Source organism: Gorilla gorilla, chromosome 8, assembly GCF_029281585.2.
Source record: "Gorilla gorilla gorilla isolate KB3781 chromosome 8, NHGRI_mGorGor1-v2.1_pri, whole genome shotgun sequence".
NCBI lineage: Eukaryota > Metazoa > Chordata > Mammalia > Primates > Hominidae > Gorilla > Gorilla gorilla.
Genome location: NC_073232.2, coordinates 101,542,550 through 101,562,000, shown reverse-complemented (window position 1 = coordinate 101,562,000; position 19,451 = coordinate 101,542,550). Strand labels below are relative to the sequence as shown.

Below are 19,451 nucleotides of genomic sequence, written 5' to 3'. Positions count from 1 at the left end.
TTTGAGAGGCCAAGGCAAGAGAATCATTTGAGGCCAGGAGTTTGAGACCAGCCTGGGCAACATAGTAAGACCTCATCTCTATGAAAAGTTTTTTAAAAAATTGGCTGGATGTTGTGGTACACACCTGTAATCCCAGTTCTTCAGGGGCCTGAGGTGGGAGGATCACTTGAGTCCAGGAGTTTGAGGCTGCAGTGAGCAGTCATGCCACTGCACTCCAGTCTAGGTGATAGAATGAGACCTTTTCTCTCTTAAAAAAAAAATAAAAGTTATAGGAATCATTTTATACTCTTGGCCTGGGGTCCTGCTATTTTAACAACACAAGGGTACAGCACCCCCAGGTTGTACAACTCCAGGAAGTACCATGTATATTTTCATGTATGTGAGCAGTGCCTTCCGGAGTTGTCTACGGAAGCTACCTTGCAGCAGAACTGTCATTTAAAAACAATTTGCTAGTTATCAAATCTATATTAGGACATTAGCAGAAATGAACATTTGTCAATTCACTTATAGTCTTATCATCTGGACAAATCATTCTTCTCATTTTTCCTTGGTATTTTACACTCCTCTTTGGTGTACATTAATTTTGCATAGCTGTAATTTAGAGTAGTCTATAATTTTGTATTTTGCTTTTTTTTCCTTTGCAAGGTATGTTATAAGCTTTTCTATGCTGTCACTGTCCTTGTCATGGTTGATGGATAATTATTATGCCAAGTGGATTTCAATGAATTATTTGACCACTTGACAATTAGCTTATTTCCAGTTTTTCACTATTATAAAGAATGAGCAGAGGGCAAAGAAAGCTCTCATTTGTTCACTGTGACCCGTGTGTCAGTCACTATACTGGATACTTACCTTACTTATTCCTCTTAACAATTATTTTTGGAACTGAGACGCAGACTAGTTAAGCAACTTAATAGTATGAGTTGATATACAGTGAACTCTTACTGTGTGTCAGACTCTTTGCTACCTACTTTTCATATAATATCTCATATCTCACTGTGTCCTATAAAATGTGTATTATCATTTCGACTCTTCAGGGAATTATATTAATTTTAGGAGATGTTTCCCCAAGGTGTCACGTTAGAACTTGGAGAGGACAGAGTTGAGCCTAGGTTTGTTTGAGCTGTCTAAAACTCATGATCAGGCTGGGCGTGGTGGCTCACACCTGTAAACCCCGCACTTTGGGAAGCCGAGGTGGGCAGATCGCTTGAGTCCAGGAGTTTGAGACCAGCCTGGGAACATGGTGAAACACTGTCTCTACAAAAAACACAAAAATTAGCTGGGTGTGGTGGTGCATGCCTGAAATCCCAACTACTCAGGAGGTTGAGATGGAAGGATCACTTGAGCCCAGAAGGTGGAGGTTGCTGTGAGCAGAGATCACGCCACTGCACTCCATCCTGGGTCACAGAGCAACACCCTATCTCAATCAGTCAATCAATCAAATAAGTGGATAAAACTCATGGTCAGTATAATGTCAGCTCCATGGAGGTACTTTTTTTCCTCTTGTTTTTGTTCTCTGCTGTGTTCTCAGTGCTGAGAAGAATGCCTGGCACATAGCTGGTACTCAATAAAGGCTTGTTTCGTGAATAACTGAATGGTCTCAGCATTAGGTAAGCAGCTTGAGGTCAGGTTTCTTTGGCTCCCACATCTTTGTTTTTTCTGCTATATCACTGTCTCAGGTACAGGTGAGTAGAAAATAAATTCTCACAGGCAGACACAGACATATATATTTATGAATTTGTGTGTGTGAGCCTTTTTATCTATTTAACTTTTATTCAGCTATAAAAATTTTTATTAAATTTTATTTTTTAAAGCAGTTTTAAGTTCATAGCAAAATTGAGTGGAAGGTACAGAGATTTCCCATACACCCTCTGCCCCCACACTCCCCTGTTATGAACATCCCTCACAGAGTGGAATTGTAATTGTTACAGCTGATGAACCTACATTCACACAAAGTCCATAGTTTACATTAGGGTTCCTTTTTTTTTTTTTTTTTTTTTTTTGAGACTGAGTCTCCCTCTGTCCCCTAGGCTGGAGTGCAGCAGTGCAATCTCGGCTCACTGCAACCTCTGCCTCCCGGGTTGAAGCAATTCTCCTGCCTCAGCTTCCTGAATAGCTGGGATTACAGGTGTGGGGCACCACACCCAGCTACCTTTTTTGTATTTTTAGTAGAGACAGGGTTTCGCCATGTTGGCCAGGCTAGTCTCGAACTACTGACCTCAAGTGATCCACTCGCCTCAGCCTCCCAAAGTGCTGGGATTGCAGGCATGAACCACCACACCCGGCCATTACAGTTCACTCTTGATGTTGTATATTCTATAGTTTTGGACAAATGTATGATGGCATGTATCTACCTCTATAGTATCATACAGAGTAGTCTTACTGCCCTAAAAAATCCTCTTTGCTCTGTCTATGAATTCCTTCCTCCCTCCTAACCCCTGGCAACCAGGATCTTTTTTACTCTCTCTATAGTTTTGTCTTTTCCAGCATGTCATATAGAATGCAGCCTTTACAGATCTTAGTAATATGTATTTAAGGTTCCTCTACATCTTTTCATGGCTTGATAGCTCATTTCCTTTTAGGGCTGAGTAATACTCCATTGTCTGGATGTAGCACAGTTTAGTTACGCATTCATTTACTGGAGCACATCTTGGTTGCTTCTAAATTTTGGCAATTATGAGTAAAACTACTATAGACATCTGTATGCAGGTTTTTGTGTAGATGTAAGTTTTTAACTCCTTTGGGTAAAATACCAAGGAATGTGATTGCTGGATTATGTGGTAAGAGTATGTTTAGTTTTGCAAGAAACTGCCAAACTTTTCCAATGTGGTGCTACCAGTTTGCATTTCCACCAGCAATGAATGAGAGTTCCTATTCCTCCACATCCTCTTCAGCAGTTGGTGTTTTCAGCGTTTTTGGATGTTGCTCATTCTGATACGTGTATAGTGATGTCTCATTATGTGTGATCTTTTGTTTTCCTTTGGTTTATTTTGTTAGGAATTATTGTGAGAAATGCTATTACGAAAGCAAATTGTAAAAACATTTTATAAGAAAGAAAATTGTAAAAACATTTTATAATTTCTTAAAAATATATTGATTTTTGTTTTTGCTGCTTACATAAGTGTGTTTTGTTAGCGGACATGCAAAAAATGGTCCAGTTTCACTGATACCTTGCCAGTGCTGTTTTAAAAAAATTCTTTACTAACATTATATGTGAGTACATCACTATGTCAATCTTTCAATTTATTTCTAGTTCATTATTTGCTTATGGATCTTTTACGAATGTTCTATTTAGCAAGATATCATATTTGTTTTGAAGCTTGGTGCTACTGCCTCCTAAACAGTGAATGTTTTTCAGGTCCCAAACCAGTTGTCTTCCTGCAACATGGCTTGCTGGCAGATTCTAGTAACTGGGTCACAAACCTTGCCAACAGCAGCCTGGGCTTCATTCTTGCTGATGCTGGTTTTGACGTGTGGATGGGCAACAGCAGAGGAAATACCTGGTCTCGGAAACATAAGACACTCTCAGTTTCTCAGGATGAATTCTGGGCTTTCAGGTATATTTGAATTGATAATGGCATGGATGTATTTCCTTAGTACTCTTAAAGCAGACAACAGGCTTCCAGCAGAAGAGGCAGATAGGTGGTAACTCTGAAGTTGTATGAGAGGGGAAGTTAGTGTCTTTTGAAAGGTTTTAAATGTTGCTAGGAATTTAATGACTAGCAGTAAGGTAAATTATAAGTAAATGATTACATTAAGATTTACATTTAGTTAGGAATTCTTAAGTTATTTTGGCATTTCTGGTGGTGTGGGTGCTGCTGGGTAAATGTTATTCCATAACTTTCCTCCTTTCTCCATAAATATGTAATCCAGGTGTTCACTTTTCTTCTTTCCAGAAATTATCCTTTCCTCCCTCTTCCTTCTGGCTCCACCAGTTAATTGCTGTATGACATTGGACATCTTACATAAGCCTCCTGTGTCTTGGTTTCCTTATTTGTAAAATGGAGCATAATAAACACCTACCTCATAAGGTCACTGGGGGCTTAAAGGAGAGGATGCAGAGAAGGGGCCTCCACAGAACCTGGCACCTTGTATGAACTTGCTAGGGGCTGGCTCTTCTCCTGCCAGTGGCAACATGTGCATGCATATACCCATACGCACACTTGCGTTTTGGTCTATGTTTTGGTACCAGGTATTAGAGAAAGTCAGCAGCACTATAGCAGCCTCCGGGCTTGCTTCCCATTTTTAAAACCAGAGGCACCTCTAAGGACATGAAACACAAGAATGAGAGCTTTTAACAAAAGGCATATACAAGAATTGGTTTATTGTCACACTATTTGTAACAACGGAAAACAGGAAACTACCCAAATGCATGTCAGCAGTGAATGGATAAAGTGTTGTATATTTATATAGTAGAGTAAGAATGAACAACTTACAATTATATGCAGCAAAAAATGGATTAAGCCAGATACAGGAGAATACACATTGTATAATTCTACTTACAGAAATATTTAAAAACAGGCGAAACTAATTTCTGGTGTGAAAAATGAGGACAATAGTTACTTTTGGGAGACACAACTGGAAGAGAGCCCCAGGGGGCTTCTGCAGTCCTGCTGGTGTTGTTTCCTGGACTCACTGCTGGTTTTCCCAGCTGTGTTTAGTTTGTGATAACTCATCAAACTGCATACTCAGTATGTGTGTGCTATTCTATTTTATGTACTATTTCAATGAAAGAGTTCCTTTCTTGGATTACAGTTATGATGAGATGGCAAAATATGACCTACCAGCTTCCATTAACTTCATTCTGAATAAAACTGGCCAAGAACAAGTGTATTATGTGGGTCATTCTCAAGGCACCACTATAGGTATGTATGTAAATAAGATCAGAAGTTGATATAAATTCTTCATTACAGAGTTTGTACTTTTCTTAAAAGTGAAATATAAAAAGATGTTAGTTCAAATTCCATTTATTTTTAAATGCCAAACAGAAATAACGAATAGGATAAGGAATGTTGGTAACATTTAGTCTTCTGTGAAAATTCATGTATATGGTTGAAATTGAAGAAATTAATGTAAGCCACAATATATTACATGTTTTCCTAGATAAAGCAAGATAGGGATGTGAGAGGGTAGAAAACAAGTAGTTTCTAAGTTCAGAGACTTACATAAAGAAAACAAGAAAATATACTGCCTTCTGAAGTTAAGTGGAATATAACTAACTACAGGTACATTTGGTTTACAAAAAATTTTGAAAAGTTATATGCATTTTAATTTATGCTGATTATATAAGTAATGCATGTTCACTGTAGAAAAATAGAAGAACATAAGATTTAGCAAAATTAAAGAAAATAAAAATTGCCCATAATTCTAGTCAGCAAGAGTTTTTGTAATTAGGGGCTAGGAACCTGTCCTATAATTTATTTAATTCTCCCTTTTAATGTTTACTATGACTAACACCTTAGTGTTCCCGTCACATGTTTTCCTTACAATATATTCCTAGAAGGAGCCTTACTATATGAAAGGTATGAATGTTTTGAAGGGTCTCAAAACATGTAGTTATATTGCCAGAAAAAAAATGGAGTTAGGCATTTTTCTTCATTTATATTTCTTCTTTCATGACTTGCCTGCTTGGGACCTTTGCCCCACTGCTTCCTAAAGTGACATTCTGGGGCCAGGTGGCAAGACGTCAGAGAGGGTTGTATTAATTCGTTTTCATGCCACTACTAAAGACATACCCGAGACTGGGCAATTTATAAAGAAAAAGAGGTTTAATGGACTCACAGTTTAATGGATTGTGAGCTAGGGAGGCCTTACAATAATGACAGAAGAGCAAGGAACGTCTTACATGGTGGCAGACAAGAGAGAGTGAGAGCCAAGTGAGGGAGTTTCCCCTTATAAAACCATCAAATCTCATGAGACTTACTCACTACCACAAGAACAGTATGGGAGAAACCGCCTCCATGATTCAATTATCTCCCACCAGGTCCCTCCCACAACACATGGGAATTATGGGAACTACAATTAAAGATGAGATTTGGGTGGGAACACACCCAAACCATATCAAGGGTTAAAATATATTTTAAAGCTAGGGGATTCTAAATGTGTGAGTTCCTTTGAAATCATTGGTGGTTTATTTCAACGTGGTGTCTGTAAATTGTTCTTTGGGGGAGGGGCATGGGGGGGATAAAGGTGATGGGGTGAGGCTCTTGGAAATAGTCTGTTATTTACATTGTAAAAGGAACTGGGAAGATTTTCTGATTCTCCCAGACTGGATTTCTTCCAGTGCTTATCTAGGTTGAGATTTGGAACAAGCATTAACAAATGCTTGATTTACTAGTTTAACCAAATTCAGTGTTAGGGCACACGGAAGTTCAGAGTGCCCCATGTCAAGTGTTTTGGCTCCTGCTGGTGGTATTGTTTGCGTGGGTCTCAGGCCTCCGCGAGAGGGCGTCGCGAGTGACGCCTTTGTGTTTTCTGAGAAGGAAATCCCAGATGATGGAATTCGTGTTTTCTTCCCTTTGTTCTCACAGGTTTTATAGCATTTTCACAGATCCCTGAGCTGGCTAAAAGGATTAAAATGTTTTTTGCCCTGGGTCCTGTGGCTTCCGTCGCCTTCTGTACTAGCCCTATGGCCAAATTAGGACGATTACCAGATCATCTCATTAAGGTACTTGGACCCCTCCCATCCCTCTCCTCTCCCCGCAGATTTCCTCCTCAGATCTGAAGAACTGGCAAGTGGAGGGATAATCTGTGCCTTCCTCCCCTGCATTTTGATATCAGTGGAGCAGTGGGCTTTTTTTTTTTTCCGTTTACCCCTCCTTCCAGACCCAGGGGTGGCCGGGGACGCCTGTCGTTTCCTGCACACTGGTGCCACGTGTACTCATGGTTAGCATGTGTCAGTACAGCTCTGCCCACCTCACAGGGAGAGCAAGGAGAGTCTGGGAGAAAATAATTTAAGCATTTGTGGAGTTGCCCTTTATCCCATGAGGTGAGCCTGTGCACAGAGGATGTAGGAGATGGGAGACAGGAAATGTTCCCAAAAGCCCATCCCTAGCTACACTGAGGGTGACCTAACAACACTATCATTATTGTATTTTATAATATGGCTCCTAAACACAGCCAGTAGCTTCATCAGGGCTCTGCCCTAAAGCTGTGGCACCCGAACCTCTGTTCAAGGAGGAAATAGATTTCATGAAAAAGAGTTTTAAGCTAGGTAAGACCAGATGTTCTATTATGCATGCATTATATGTCTTTTATGAAATATATGTTTACACACACACATATGAAATCCTGTATAGAAATATATACATGAAATGAGGTATAACGTCTCTCATGGGCCATTTAGAAGACTTAAATAGGAAAGATGGAAACTCCTAGGCTTAGGCAGTCCTTCTGCCTTGGCCTCTCAAAGTGCTGGGATTACAGGCGTGAGCTATCATGCCTGGCCAATAAAAAAAAATTTTAAAAACAAAATAAAAAAGCAAGCGATGGGCTGGATTTGGCCTGCTGGCCAGTAGCATTGAATTAGATGGGCACACCTCTGGCAGACATTACTGATCAATCACAGCCTTGACTGTATCTTAGAAGTAACCACCGATCCATCAGAGTCAGATGAAAATTACTTGGGGATGGCCCTGGGAGGGGTGATCATTAAGGCCCTTTCCCACTGTAGAAGTCTGCTGTAAACTTATTTGATTTTCTGCCTCCTTCTCTTCATTTGGAGAATTTAAATACACCTCTGTAGTGTGTGATTTTTGCTTTGGTAAACTTGTGCAAAAGCATCCTGGTTTGATGTCCACTGGTTGCCGTTCTCTCCTGAGGCCATTCGTGGAGACATTGGGTACTTGTCTCTGCTTCTGAGGTGAGTCATGGAGACTTATGCACCAGAATGAAATGCTGAGATGTTCTTGGGTTTCTTTTTATTTTGTAGGACTTATTTGGAGACAAAGAATTTCTTCCCCAGAGTGCGTTTTTGAAGTGGCTGGGTACCCACGTTTGCACTCATGTCATACTGAAGGAGCTCTGTGGAAATCTCTGTTTTCTTCTGTGTGGATTTAATGAGAGAAATTTAAATATGGTATGCATGTTTATAGTAAGATTTGATTTTTTTTTTTTTTATCTGTGAATGTGCTTATTTGTGTTGAATGATATGGGAGAGGCGGGAATGACCTCATCAGAACTCTAAAGAGTCTTTCATTTGAGAGGCACAAGCATGAACTTTGGCCAATGCCTAGAATACGGTACCACCTGCTGCTATCCTCAGGCTGACTGTGGTCACCTTCTTATGTTGTACCTAGATGGAGACTATTGAATGAGGAGATCTGTCACAAATTAAGTTGTAATATTTATAATTACTCTAGTGATTTGTTTCTTTTAGAAATTATTATAAGTAGTAAACATAAAGATGGGAACAATAGACACTGGGGACTCCAAAAGGAAGGAGGGAGAGGGACAAGGGCTGAAGAACTTCCTATTGAGTACTATAGCCAATATTGAGTACTGGGGTTATGGGATCAATAGAAGCCCGCATCTCAGCATCATGCAATCCACCCTTGTAACAAACCTGCACATGTACCCCCCGAATCTAAAATACACAATTTTTCAAAAATTACTATAAGTATTTAAATTTGGAATGGCCATTTACATACACATATGTGTATGCTTGCAGTGTGTGTGTATTTATAAAAGTACATTTTATAAAATGTAAACCCATTTTATTTTATAAAATATAAACCCTTGGCCAATACTATGCCCGTGTTTCTAAATATGTTTGTTAGTTTGTCATGTGGCATTTTGAAAAAAAGGGTTAAAATCCTGGAATAAAGGCCCTAAGGAATTTCAGTGCCATTTTTCTTTTGTCTGATAATTAAAGCAAGGTGTGATTGTTATATGAAATTTGGGAAATTCAGGAAAGCATGAAGAAGAAAATGAAAATGCCCTGTAAACGAAACCCACACAGTCCCGTGCTTACCATGTTGTTGCACCTCCTTCATATGGACTTTGTATGTGGTTGTATGTATTTTTATAGGACAGATTTTTAGTCAAATAATTTTTTTCTACCTCTCATCTCACATACTTGAGATTATGGCTCTAGTTTTTAGTGCTTTGAAGGGCAAAATACAATGTTTATTATCAATGCCACCTTAATGCTGTTTTCATTCTTCATTTCAATGTATTTATTTTGCAGTCTAGAGTGGATGTATATACAACACATTCTCCTGCTGGAACTTCTGTGCAAAACATGTTACACTGGAGCCAGGTAGGCATTCCAGGAGTGCATTTGGGGTTCATGTAAAATCAACATCAGAAGGTCTGGGCATGCAAACCCTTTCCAAATAGAAAGACAACCTGCTTACAAATCTGATCTGGTTTTCTTCCCCAGAGTCCTGGGTTTTTTGTCATCGTGCTTGTGTTGCTTTTGATACCTGTGGTGGGGCACACTGTGTTATACGTGGGTTCACAAATAGCTACTGGGGTTGACATTTTTCTTTTCCCTCCTCTCCCTTCCTCAAGTCTCAGGTTAATATATTCTCTCCCTTTCCTTCTCCCCCAGCTTTCTTTTCCTCCTCCTGTTTCCTCCCCTCCATCTGCTTCTCATTGAGTCCTAGATTTTTTTTATTTCTGTGTTGCTTCATAAAGAGTGATTTTAAAGCCGTTTTGGAGATAGAAACCGCTGTTTCAACACTAACCCCTGATCACAATATGCTTGGAATAGCAGTGAATAAACTGGAGCTAAACCAATGATAGATGTGAATGGGGGCCCCTGACTTTTGAAATACAGTTTTGATTATTTTATCATGTAAATAAGTCATGTTCATTCTAGAAAATTTAGAAACTACATCTAGAAAAAAATTATCTTAAAATGAAAATAAAATCATTCTATAATCCTAGACAGAGAGGAAATGCATATCCATAGATATTGAATGTCTCTGCATTCTATTCTATACCTCTTTTCAAAAAGATGCTGTTAAAGACATGGATAGAAATAGTAGATGTAGAAATAGATTGATTTTTCTCCTGCTTACTGTTTTACAGCTTGCTTTTCTTTTTTCACCTGACAATATGTCAGGGACTTCTTTCTACCTCAGGACATAATTTTGTGCCATTTATTTTTCAGCTAACTTCATTTTTAATATGAAACAACTCACCATTTAAGCCCTAAACCAAGACACTGTAGGTGTCTTGAATAGTAATTTCCAAACACCTGGCAGTCACTGCTTGCATCAGAATCACCAAATTGCTTTAAAAAGTACACTATTTAATAAATCATTGCATTAAAAAAGTAATGAGAGTTGGAATTATAGTGGAATTCTTGGATTGGCTACCATCCAGGCTTATAAAACAAATACTCCTGTGTCCCAATCATTTGGACTAGAGAATCTGTACTTTTATTTTTTTGTTTTATTTTATTTTTTTGAGACGGACTCTCACTCTGTTGCCAGGCTGGAGTGTAGTGGTGCGATCTTGGCTCACTGCAACCTCTGCCTCCCAGCTTCATGTGATTCTCCTGCCTCAGCCTCCCGAGTCGTTTTATTATTTTTTTAAAAAAATTTTTATTGAGGTATAAGTGACATAGAATATTTAAAGTGTACAATTTGATATATTTCAGTGTTTGTATACACCTGTGAAACCATCACCATAATCGACACAGCAAATATATCATCATCCTAAAATGTCCCTGCTGCCCCTTTGTGATACCTCCCCCCATCCCTCCCCTCAATCCCACTGATCTGCTTCCTGTCATTGTAGCTTAGTTTGCATTTTCTAGAGCTTGCATGAGAACAGTCATGCAGTTTATACTTGTTTTTGTCTGGCTTCTTTCACTCAGAATACTTGTTTTGAAATTTTCCTATGTTGTGTATGTCAGTAGTTCATTCCTTTTTATTTCTGAGGATCTGCATTTTCAAAAAATCTGCCTGGTAGATTCTTTTGCTCCACCAGGTTTGGGAGCAAACCTGTTCGGGACATCCTGATACTTTCATCTCCTTCTTCAGTTGCCCCAGGAACTCTAACAGTGCTATAGTTCTCCTTTCCCTGGGGCTCGTCTCTAAGGAACTAGGAAGAGCCTGGCCTCAGGCTCCTGGTCCTTTATAGTAACTAGAAGGCTGAGAGTTAAATGTCAGTTCCTCAGGGGCAGAGTTTGTTGTGGCCTAAAAGAGGGGCATCTGGAATGCAAATAGTTCATGACGTGCTGAACAGCACATGCTTACCACTTAAGGAATGCCCCCAAACCTTCAAAAATCCTCAAATTCACAAAGATTGAGGATTTTGGTTCTTGGTTCAGGTCTCTGCTTTTCTCCTTGGTCACATTTATGCTTATAGTCACTTGTTTTCTTCATATACCCTGTCACTAGAATTCCCCTACATTTTTGAGGATGCCTAGGACCTCTTACCTAATGGACATTTTCCTAAAAGGCCCAATGTCTGTCACCTCATCAGTTATTGCACCCCCAGAGATGATGGAGGGTGACTGAGCTGGCTGGAGGCAGATCCTGAGCTTTCCCACCAGCTTAGTGACTGCCGGCAGCCCACACACAGTACACGCCAGGCCTCAGCAAAGTACAAATGGCCACCAGACCTGGGATGTCAGAGGCCCTTGGGAATGTTGAAACCAAGGCTGTCCTAGGCCAACTCTATTTTATATTACAGACCTGTGTTGCTTCACCCTTCTGTGTCTTGGGCCTCCACTGGGCATGGGGTTTGCAGTAGAGACATTGGATCGGCTATCATCTAGGCTACTGGTCTTGTTCCAGCCCTCTTATCCAGCAGCTTGCCAGGGTCAAAGGCTGCAGGGTGAGAGCCAGAGCACTGCTCTGTGCCCCATTTGTGACCTGGTGACTTTAGATTCTAACTACCCTGGAATATACCTCCAGAATATTTGCAAAGCCCAGATTTGCTGTACAAGGCAGCCTGGGCCTTTGCTCTTCTACCCGCTGTACCATCTTTTGTCAGTAAAATGGTTGGTTGCTTTGTGCAGCCATTGTATCGGATCTTCCCTTTGGCTTTCCCTCCTCTGGGCTGTTGGCCAGGGGCTGCCACTGGTGCAGGCTGCAGGCTCCTAGAGGCAGTGCAGGAAAAGCCTTCTGTGGAAGGTGGGCAGGCCTGGATGCCGGGCAGGCTGGGGCTAGAATTCAGGTGTGGCATTAGAGGGCTCTTATGGTATGAGTTTGGGGTTGACCTTAAAGGCCATTTTGTTTACAGTACATTCAGAAGTTTACTTTTTGTTTAAATAATTAGGATTAACTTGTTAATAAATTCCATACCTTGTTCTTTAGTGGGATTTTAAATATAGCATACTCATCTTTCCATTCTCCTTATAAACCTGGTGAATTTCGGAGCTCCCCAGAGCCAAGACTTGATATTACTTCTCACTTTCTCACTGGCCCTGCCCAGAGCCCAGGTACTCTCACCTGTTTGAAGAAGGCCATCCCAATGTAGTTTTCCAGTGTTGTTCTGAACTACCTAAGGTGCTATTAAAAATACTGGTTCTTGGGCCTGTCTGAGACCTGTGGAGACTCTGAATTCCTAGGGCTGTGACCCTGGGATCTATGTTTGAGTTAAGTGCCTTAGATGATTACGACGTGCTCTTTTTTTCTTTTTTCTTTAAAGGAAAAAAAACATACTTTTGGTAGGCTTTTAAAGAACACTGTAAAAAGGATATTCAGTATAATTTTTGTTAAACATGTAATATGTTTTATGAAATTTTAGAAAATACATGAGTGAAAGAAAAATGACTTGTATGTCTAGCGCCCAGCAATAGCCACTATTAATATTTTGGTATAATCTTACAGTTTTGTAATATAATCATTTCCATTACAAAAGTCAGATCATACTACATCTGCTTTTATGTAAATTTTCATTTAATGAAATGCCATTATATTTGTTAGATACAAGTTAAGCTGTTGTATTAGAGACCCCAAAATACAGCTGCTAAATAAAGAGTTTATTTCTTTCTCATAATAAAGTTCAGAGAGAGGTGGCCCAGACTGATGATAGAGGGTTTTGGCTGTGTTCCATGAGGCCATGCAGGGACCCAGTTCCCTCCATACTATAGCTCTGCCATCCTCGGGGTGTTGTCCTCTTCTGCCTGGTTGCAGCCGGGTCACCTCCATGTCTCTTCCAACTCACAGGAAGGCAGGGGAGAGTGAGCTCAGGGCAAGTGACTTTGTGCGAAGGAGATAGCTTAGAAGTGAGCGGTATGGCCATAGCCTGGCTGCTCGCAGGAGGATGGGGATGTGGTTTCTATCTTGGCAGCCATGTGCTTAGGGAAAGCTTTAGGGATTCTGTTACTGAAAGGAAGACGGCAAGAATGGGAATGGGTGGCAGTCTCTGCCATAATTAAAAATGCCTTTCCGGGTCAGTAACTAAAGTTTTAAAATATTTGTCATAAAGGGCAGTTTCTGTTGCTTGAATTTTATTATCATTTTGTTTTTTGCAGTGATAGTTGTTTTGCAGTCATAAATCATCTGTCCTTATATGTTAGAGTGTTTTCTTAGGATGATACATTCATAGCAGTAGACTTAGTAAGGGAGAGGGTAGGCATAGCTTTAAGACTTCTAATACATATTGTACTTTAGAAAAGTTGAACCCATTTACATTTTTATTACCATTCAAGACCTAAATATAATTTTTAAATGTCATTTTAAAACGGTTTATCCTAATACTATAGGCATTTCCTCCTGATCATTATCTACATATACTCTGTGATATGATTATCACAGAAGTATAACCTTAGTGTATATTTGGTTTCATTTTATTCCACTTAGTATTATTTATGAGATTATCTGTAAGCCATTTTCTGTTTCTATTTTATTTATATTTATGACAGTGGCATACTCCTTGTGTATATTTATGTAACATATTTACCCAAATATCTATTATTTGAAATGGTAAGTTTTGGCCACAAGGTGGCGCCCGGTAAAAAGAAATGCCCAGACATTCTCTTCAAAACTGCTTTTGGTTTATGTGAAGTCTGTTCTTATCAACTGCATACAATTCTACTGTTTGATGTAATAAAACACAGAGCGAGATGATATACTACAAGGGATTGTTACTTATTAAAATTGGGCTTTAGCTTATTTCCAGGTTTTTGTTGCTGTAAATCATCTTAATACTTTTCTTTTGAAATATCCTTTCAAGTGGATAGCTTGAAGTCCTAAGTGACTTAGCACAAAGTCAAATTTAGAACTTCAGTCTGAGCTATAGGCAAGTTTCACCTTTGTATTCTGTGCTCACGCTGGTGCTTCATATGAATGCTGAAGGACATGTGACAAAGTGATGAACTGCTGTCTGTGTTCAGTGGCAGAATAGTTTGCATCAATATATTTTCACTGACAAAGATGGGGAACAGATGTACCAACAGGTGCTGTGAATCCAAATTTTGTTTTGCTTGTTAAATATGCCACAGGTATTTAATATCAGTCATTTGCAACGGCAAAAACAGATGCCAAATATTTCTCCTGTAACAATCCCCTATAGTATATCATCTCACTCTGTCTTTTATTACATCAAACAGTAGAATTGTATGCAGTTGATAAGAACAGACTTCACATAAATCAAAAGCAGTTTTGACAAAGAATGTCTGAGCATTTCTTTTTACTAGGCGCCACCTTGTGGCCAAAACTTACCATTTCAAATTCATTTGGCTTGCCAATTTTGTGTTTAATTCTTGACATACATTTAATTTGAGAGTGTAGAGGAAATATGGATTTGCACTATTTTGAATTTTAAAAATAAGTGACGTTTTGCTAATATTTTATATTATACTATTTTAAATATGAATAAATGCAAATTTCAATACAATTTCAATTTCATGGCTCTAGTATCCCTAACTAGTTAGAATTGTGCTGGCATGCAGTACTATTTGGTGATTATACTGATACCAATACTCAAGAAAAAGTGTTTAATCAATACCATCATTAAAATTTGACTAAGTAATATAACTAGACAAGTAGAATGGGTAAATAGAAAATATACAGTTGTCCCACAAGTATCTTTGGGGACTGGCTGCAGACATCACCCCCAAACCAAAATTCACAGATACTCAAGTCCCTTATATAAAATGATGTAGTATTTGCATATAGCCTATGCACATCCTTTCATATGCTTTAAATCATCTCTAGATTACTTATGATGCTTAATACAATGTAAACGCTATGTAAGTAGGTGTTATACTGTTTTAAAATTTGTATTTTTTATTGTTTTATTATCTTTTATTGTTTTTTTCCAAATATTTTCAATCTGCAAAATATCACTTGGCTGAATCCACAGATACAAAACTGTGGATATGGAGGGCCAATTGTATATTATAATTATTTTATCTATATATATCCATCTCTCTCTCTCTCTATATATATATATATATGTGTGTATATATAGATATGTAGCTATCTATCTGTCTACCTTTATTTCCCAAGTAAAATGACTAACTCTTTGAAAAAGCTTAGGATGCAAATTTCAGCAGAAAATGTCAGCATAAAGTTCCGCTAGCAGGAGCAACTGTTGATCTAGTATAATTGACAGCATATGTGCATAGCTGCTTTCTTGTGTCAGGTGGTAGCTGCTTAACAATCATACAATGAGAAATTGAGTCATTCAGTAAAGCAGGACAAAACCATGCCATTTCATTTAAAATAATGCCTTGGAAATGAAGAGTAAATCTGGATATTGGTATAAAGTTGATTTCCGAGGTCGTGGCTAGCTCCAGCAACCTATGATGTTATCTCTAACTTTGGTGTCAGATAACTCTTTTCCAAATTATCTTCTTTTTAGGCTGTTAAATTCCAAAAGTTTCAAGCCTTTGACTGGGGAAGCAGTGCCAAGAATTATTTTCATTACAACCAGGTAAAGTTTTTAGTCTTTTCATTAAAGGGGGCCCTGAAAACTCATCAAGAAAGCCAGCCTGGCCTATCAGGATTCTGGCCAGGCTCAGGTGCTGTGGGAAATGTTTGCGGGAGTTGACTAGTGTTTGTTTTCCATCAGTCCATTCAGAACAATCCAAGCTTTGTAGCTGGTGTTGTGGACTGGGCCTCCTCTCTTTGTCCTTTCCCCAGCTCTAAATAAGAATCATCACTGTTATGCATTACTCAGAGTAATCACGAACATAGCCTGTAGAGTCAGACAGTCCTATGTCTGTTATCTGGTAGCTATGGGGCCTTGGCCAGATTACATTGCTTAAGCCTCTTCCCTGCACTAATAAAATTAGCATTTTTGAGCATGCTAAATGCACTGAAGTGTGAGGCACTTTGCTCTGTTTTTTAAATTTAATTCCCAGAGCATCTCTGTGATGTAAACGTGATTATCTCTGACTTAAACATGAGGACAGTGAGGCTTAGAGAATTTCTGTGACTTGTCTTACACCCAAAGGGAAGAAGTAGGAGGGCATGACCCCAAACTCTTTCCAGCCACTATTGCCTTGAGTCTACTACCTATGGAGTACAACACCTTCCTTGCCGGGGATTAAACATTCATTTTGGTGCCCAGCCTACAGCAGCAGCTCCACAGCTAGTGGCGATTGTAATTAGCATTCTTTCATTTGGGGTTAGATTTCTTTTTTTGTGCCGATAATGGCAACTTGAAAAGATACCCAAAGGGATTTTTAAAATTTAGTCTGTTAGTCAAACTTATTAGACAATGTTTAATGGAGATTGCGCTTATTGTGATTTTGAAAATTAAAACAACAACAACAACGAGGCATTGTGTGGTTCCTTTTCATTGTAGAGTTATCCTCCCACATACAATGTGAAGGACATGCTTGTGCCGACTGCAGTCTGGAGCGGGGGTCACGACTGGCTTGCAGATGTCTACGACGTCAATATCTTACTGACTCAGATCACCAACTTGGTGTTCCATGAGAGCATTCCGGAGTGGGAGCATCTTGACTTCATTTGGGGCCTGGATGCCCCTTGGAGGCTTTATAATAAAATTATTAATCTAATGAGGAAATATCAGTGAAAGCTGGACTTGAGCTGTGTACCACCAAGTCAATGATTATGTCATGTGAAAATGTGTTTGCTTCATTTCTGTAAAACACTTGTTTTTCTTTCCCAGGTCTTTTGTGTTTTTATATCCAAGAAAATGATAACTTTGAAGATGCCCAGTTCACTCTAGTTCAATTAGAAACATACTAGCTATTTTTTCTTTAATTAGGGCTGGAATAGGAAGCCAGTGTCTCAACCATAGTATTGTCTCTTTAAGTCTTTTAAATATCACTGATGTGTAAAAAGGTCATTATATCCATTCTGTTTTTAAAATTTAAAATATATTGACTTTTTGCCCTTCATAGGACAAAGTAATATATGTGTTGGAATTTTAAAATTGTGCTGTCATTGGTAAATCTGTCACTGACTTAAGCGAGGTATAAAAGTACGCAGTTTTCATGTCCTTGCCTTAAAGAGCGCTCTAGTCTAACGGTCTTGTAGTCAGAGATCTAAATGACATTTTATCATGTTTTCCTGCAGCAGGTGCATAGTCAAATCCAGAAATATCACAGCTGTGCCAGTAATAAGGCTGCTGCAATTAATTTTATCAAACCTAACTGTGACAGCTGTGATTTGACACATTTTAATTGCTCAGGTTAAATGAAATAGTTTTCCTGAGTCTTCAAAAACAAATTGCACTGATAAAACAAAAACAAAAGTATGTTTTAAATGCTTTGAAGACTGATACATTCAACCATCTATATTCATGAGCTCTCAATTTCATGGCAGGCCATAATTCTACTTATCTGAGAAGCAAATCCCTGTGGAGACTATACCACTATTTTTTCTGAGATTAATGTACTCTTGGAGCCAGCTACTGTCATTATTGATCACATCTGTGTGAAGCCAAAGCCCCGTGGTTGCCCATGAGAAGTGTCCTAGTTCATTTTCACCCAAATGAAGTGTGAACGTGATGTTTTCGGATGCAAACTCAGCTCAGGGATTCATTTTGTCTTAGTTTTATATGCGTCCTTATTTTTAATACATCTGCTTCACGTCCCTATGTTGGGAAGTCCATATTTGTCTGCTTTTCTTGCAGCATCGTTTCCTTACAATACTGTCCGGTGGACAAAATGACAATTGATATGTTTTTCTGATATAATTACTTTAGCTGCACTAACAGTACAATGCTTGTAAATGGTTAATATAGGCAGGCCGAATACTACTTTGTAACTTTTAAAGTCTTAAACTTTTCAATAAAATTGAGTGAGACTTATAGGCCCAAAGAATTGTGTGTATGTTTTTTCTCTTTTATTTAACAGTCATCCGGTTCTTCCCTTTCTCTCTTGGCAGTACTCGGAACTCTTCTCAAGGTTAATGTGTTTACTCCGGGAAATGAAGGGCTACCAAGTAACGAGTGATTTTTAAAAATCATTTTTTTGTTTGCCACAAGAGGGCACTCTTGGCTTTGCTTGCAAATCTTCCCACGCTCTCTTCCCTCACTACTTTTTCTTTTCTTTTCTTTTCTTTTATTATTATTATACTTTAAGTTTTAGGGTACATGGGCACAATGTGCAGGTTAGTTACATATGTATACATGTGCCATGCTGGTGTGCTGCACCCATTAACTCGTCATTTAGCATTAGGTATATCTCCTAAAGCTATCCCTCCTACCTCCCCCAACCCCACAACAGTCCCTAGAGTGCGATGATATTCCCCTTCCTGTGTCCATGTGTTCTCATTGTTCAATTCCCACCTATGAGTGAGAATATGCGGTGTTTGGTTTTTTGTTCTTGCGATAGTTTACTGAGATTGATGATTTCCAATTTCATCCATGTCCCTACAAAGGACATGAACTCATCATTTTTTATGGCTGCATAGCATTCCATGGTGTATATGTGCCACATTTTCTTAATCCAGTCTATCATTGTTGGACATTTGGGTTGGTTCCAAGTCTTTGCTATTGTGAATAGTGCTGCAATAAACATACGTGTGCATGTGTCTTTATAGTAGCATGGTTTATAGTCCTTTGGGTATATACCCAGTAATGGGATGGCTGGGTCAAATGGTATTTCTAGTTCTAGATCCCTGAGGAATCGCCACACTGACTTCCACAATGGTTGAACTAGTTTACAGTCCCACCAACAGTGTAAAAGTGTTCCTATTTCTCCACATCCTCTCCAGCACCTGTTGTTTCCTGACTTTGTAATGATTGCCATTCTAACTGGTGTGAGATGGTATCTCATTGTCGTTTTGATTTTCATTCCTCTGATGGCCAGTGATGGTGAGCATTTTTTCATGTGTTTTTTGGCTGCATAAGTGTCTTCTTTTGAGAAGTGTCTGTTCATGTCCTCACTACTTTTTCTAAGATTTTCTCCAGCATCTTCCTCTAGGGAAGGTAGAGAACTTTGTTGCTTTCTGAGCCAGTTGGAATTTGATGGCCAGCCATGGTAGTATTATTTCTGTTCAGGAGTATAATTAATTCTTGACTAGCGGATAACACCTGGAAAACATTCTCAAGGAATACCTGCC

General features: G+C 39.0%; 1 protein-coding gene across 3 annotated transcripts in view; it reads left to right on the top strand.

Annotated features, from left to right (window-relative positions):
• LIPA (lipase A, lysosomal acid type) overlaps positions 1 to 18,205 on the top strand; it is a 38,638-nt gene extending 20,433 nt beyond the window's left edge. For all 3 annotated transcript variants that reach the window (XM_004049759.5, XM_055353821.2, XM_019034559.4), the window contains exons 4-10: positions 3,359 to 3,557; positions 4,756 to 4,865; positions 6,531 to 6,667; positions 7,931 to 8,077; positions 9,188 to 9,259; positions 15,772 to 15,843; positions 16,720 to 18,205. In XM_004049759.5, coding sequence (XP_004049807.2) covers positions 3,359 to 3,557; positions 4,756 to 4,865; positions 6,531 to 6,667; positions 7,931 to 8,077; positions 9,188 to 9,259; positions 15,772 to 15,843; positions 16,720 to 16,953 — 971 coding nt within the window. In that variant the 3' untranslated portion in view covers positions 16,954 to 18,205. The remainder of the gene's footprint in view (positions 1 to 3,358; positions 3,558 to 4,755; positions 4,866 to 6,530; positions 6,668 to 7,930; positions 8,078 to 9,187; positions 9,260 to 15,771; positions 15,844 to 16,719) is intronic.
• The last annotated feature ends 1,246 nt before the right edge of the window (positions 18,206 to 19,451 follow it).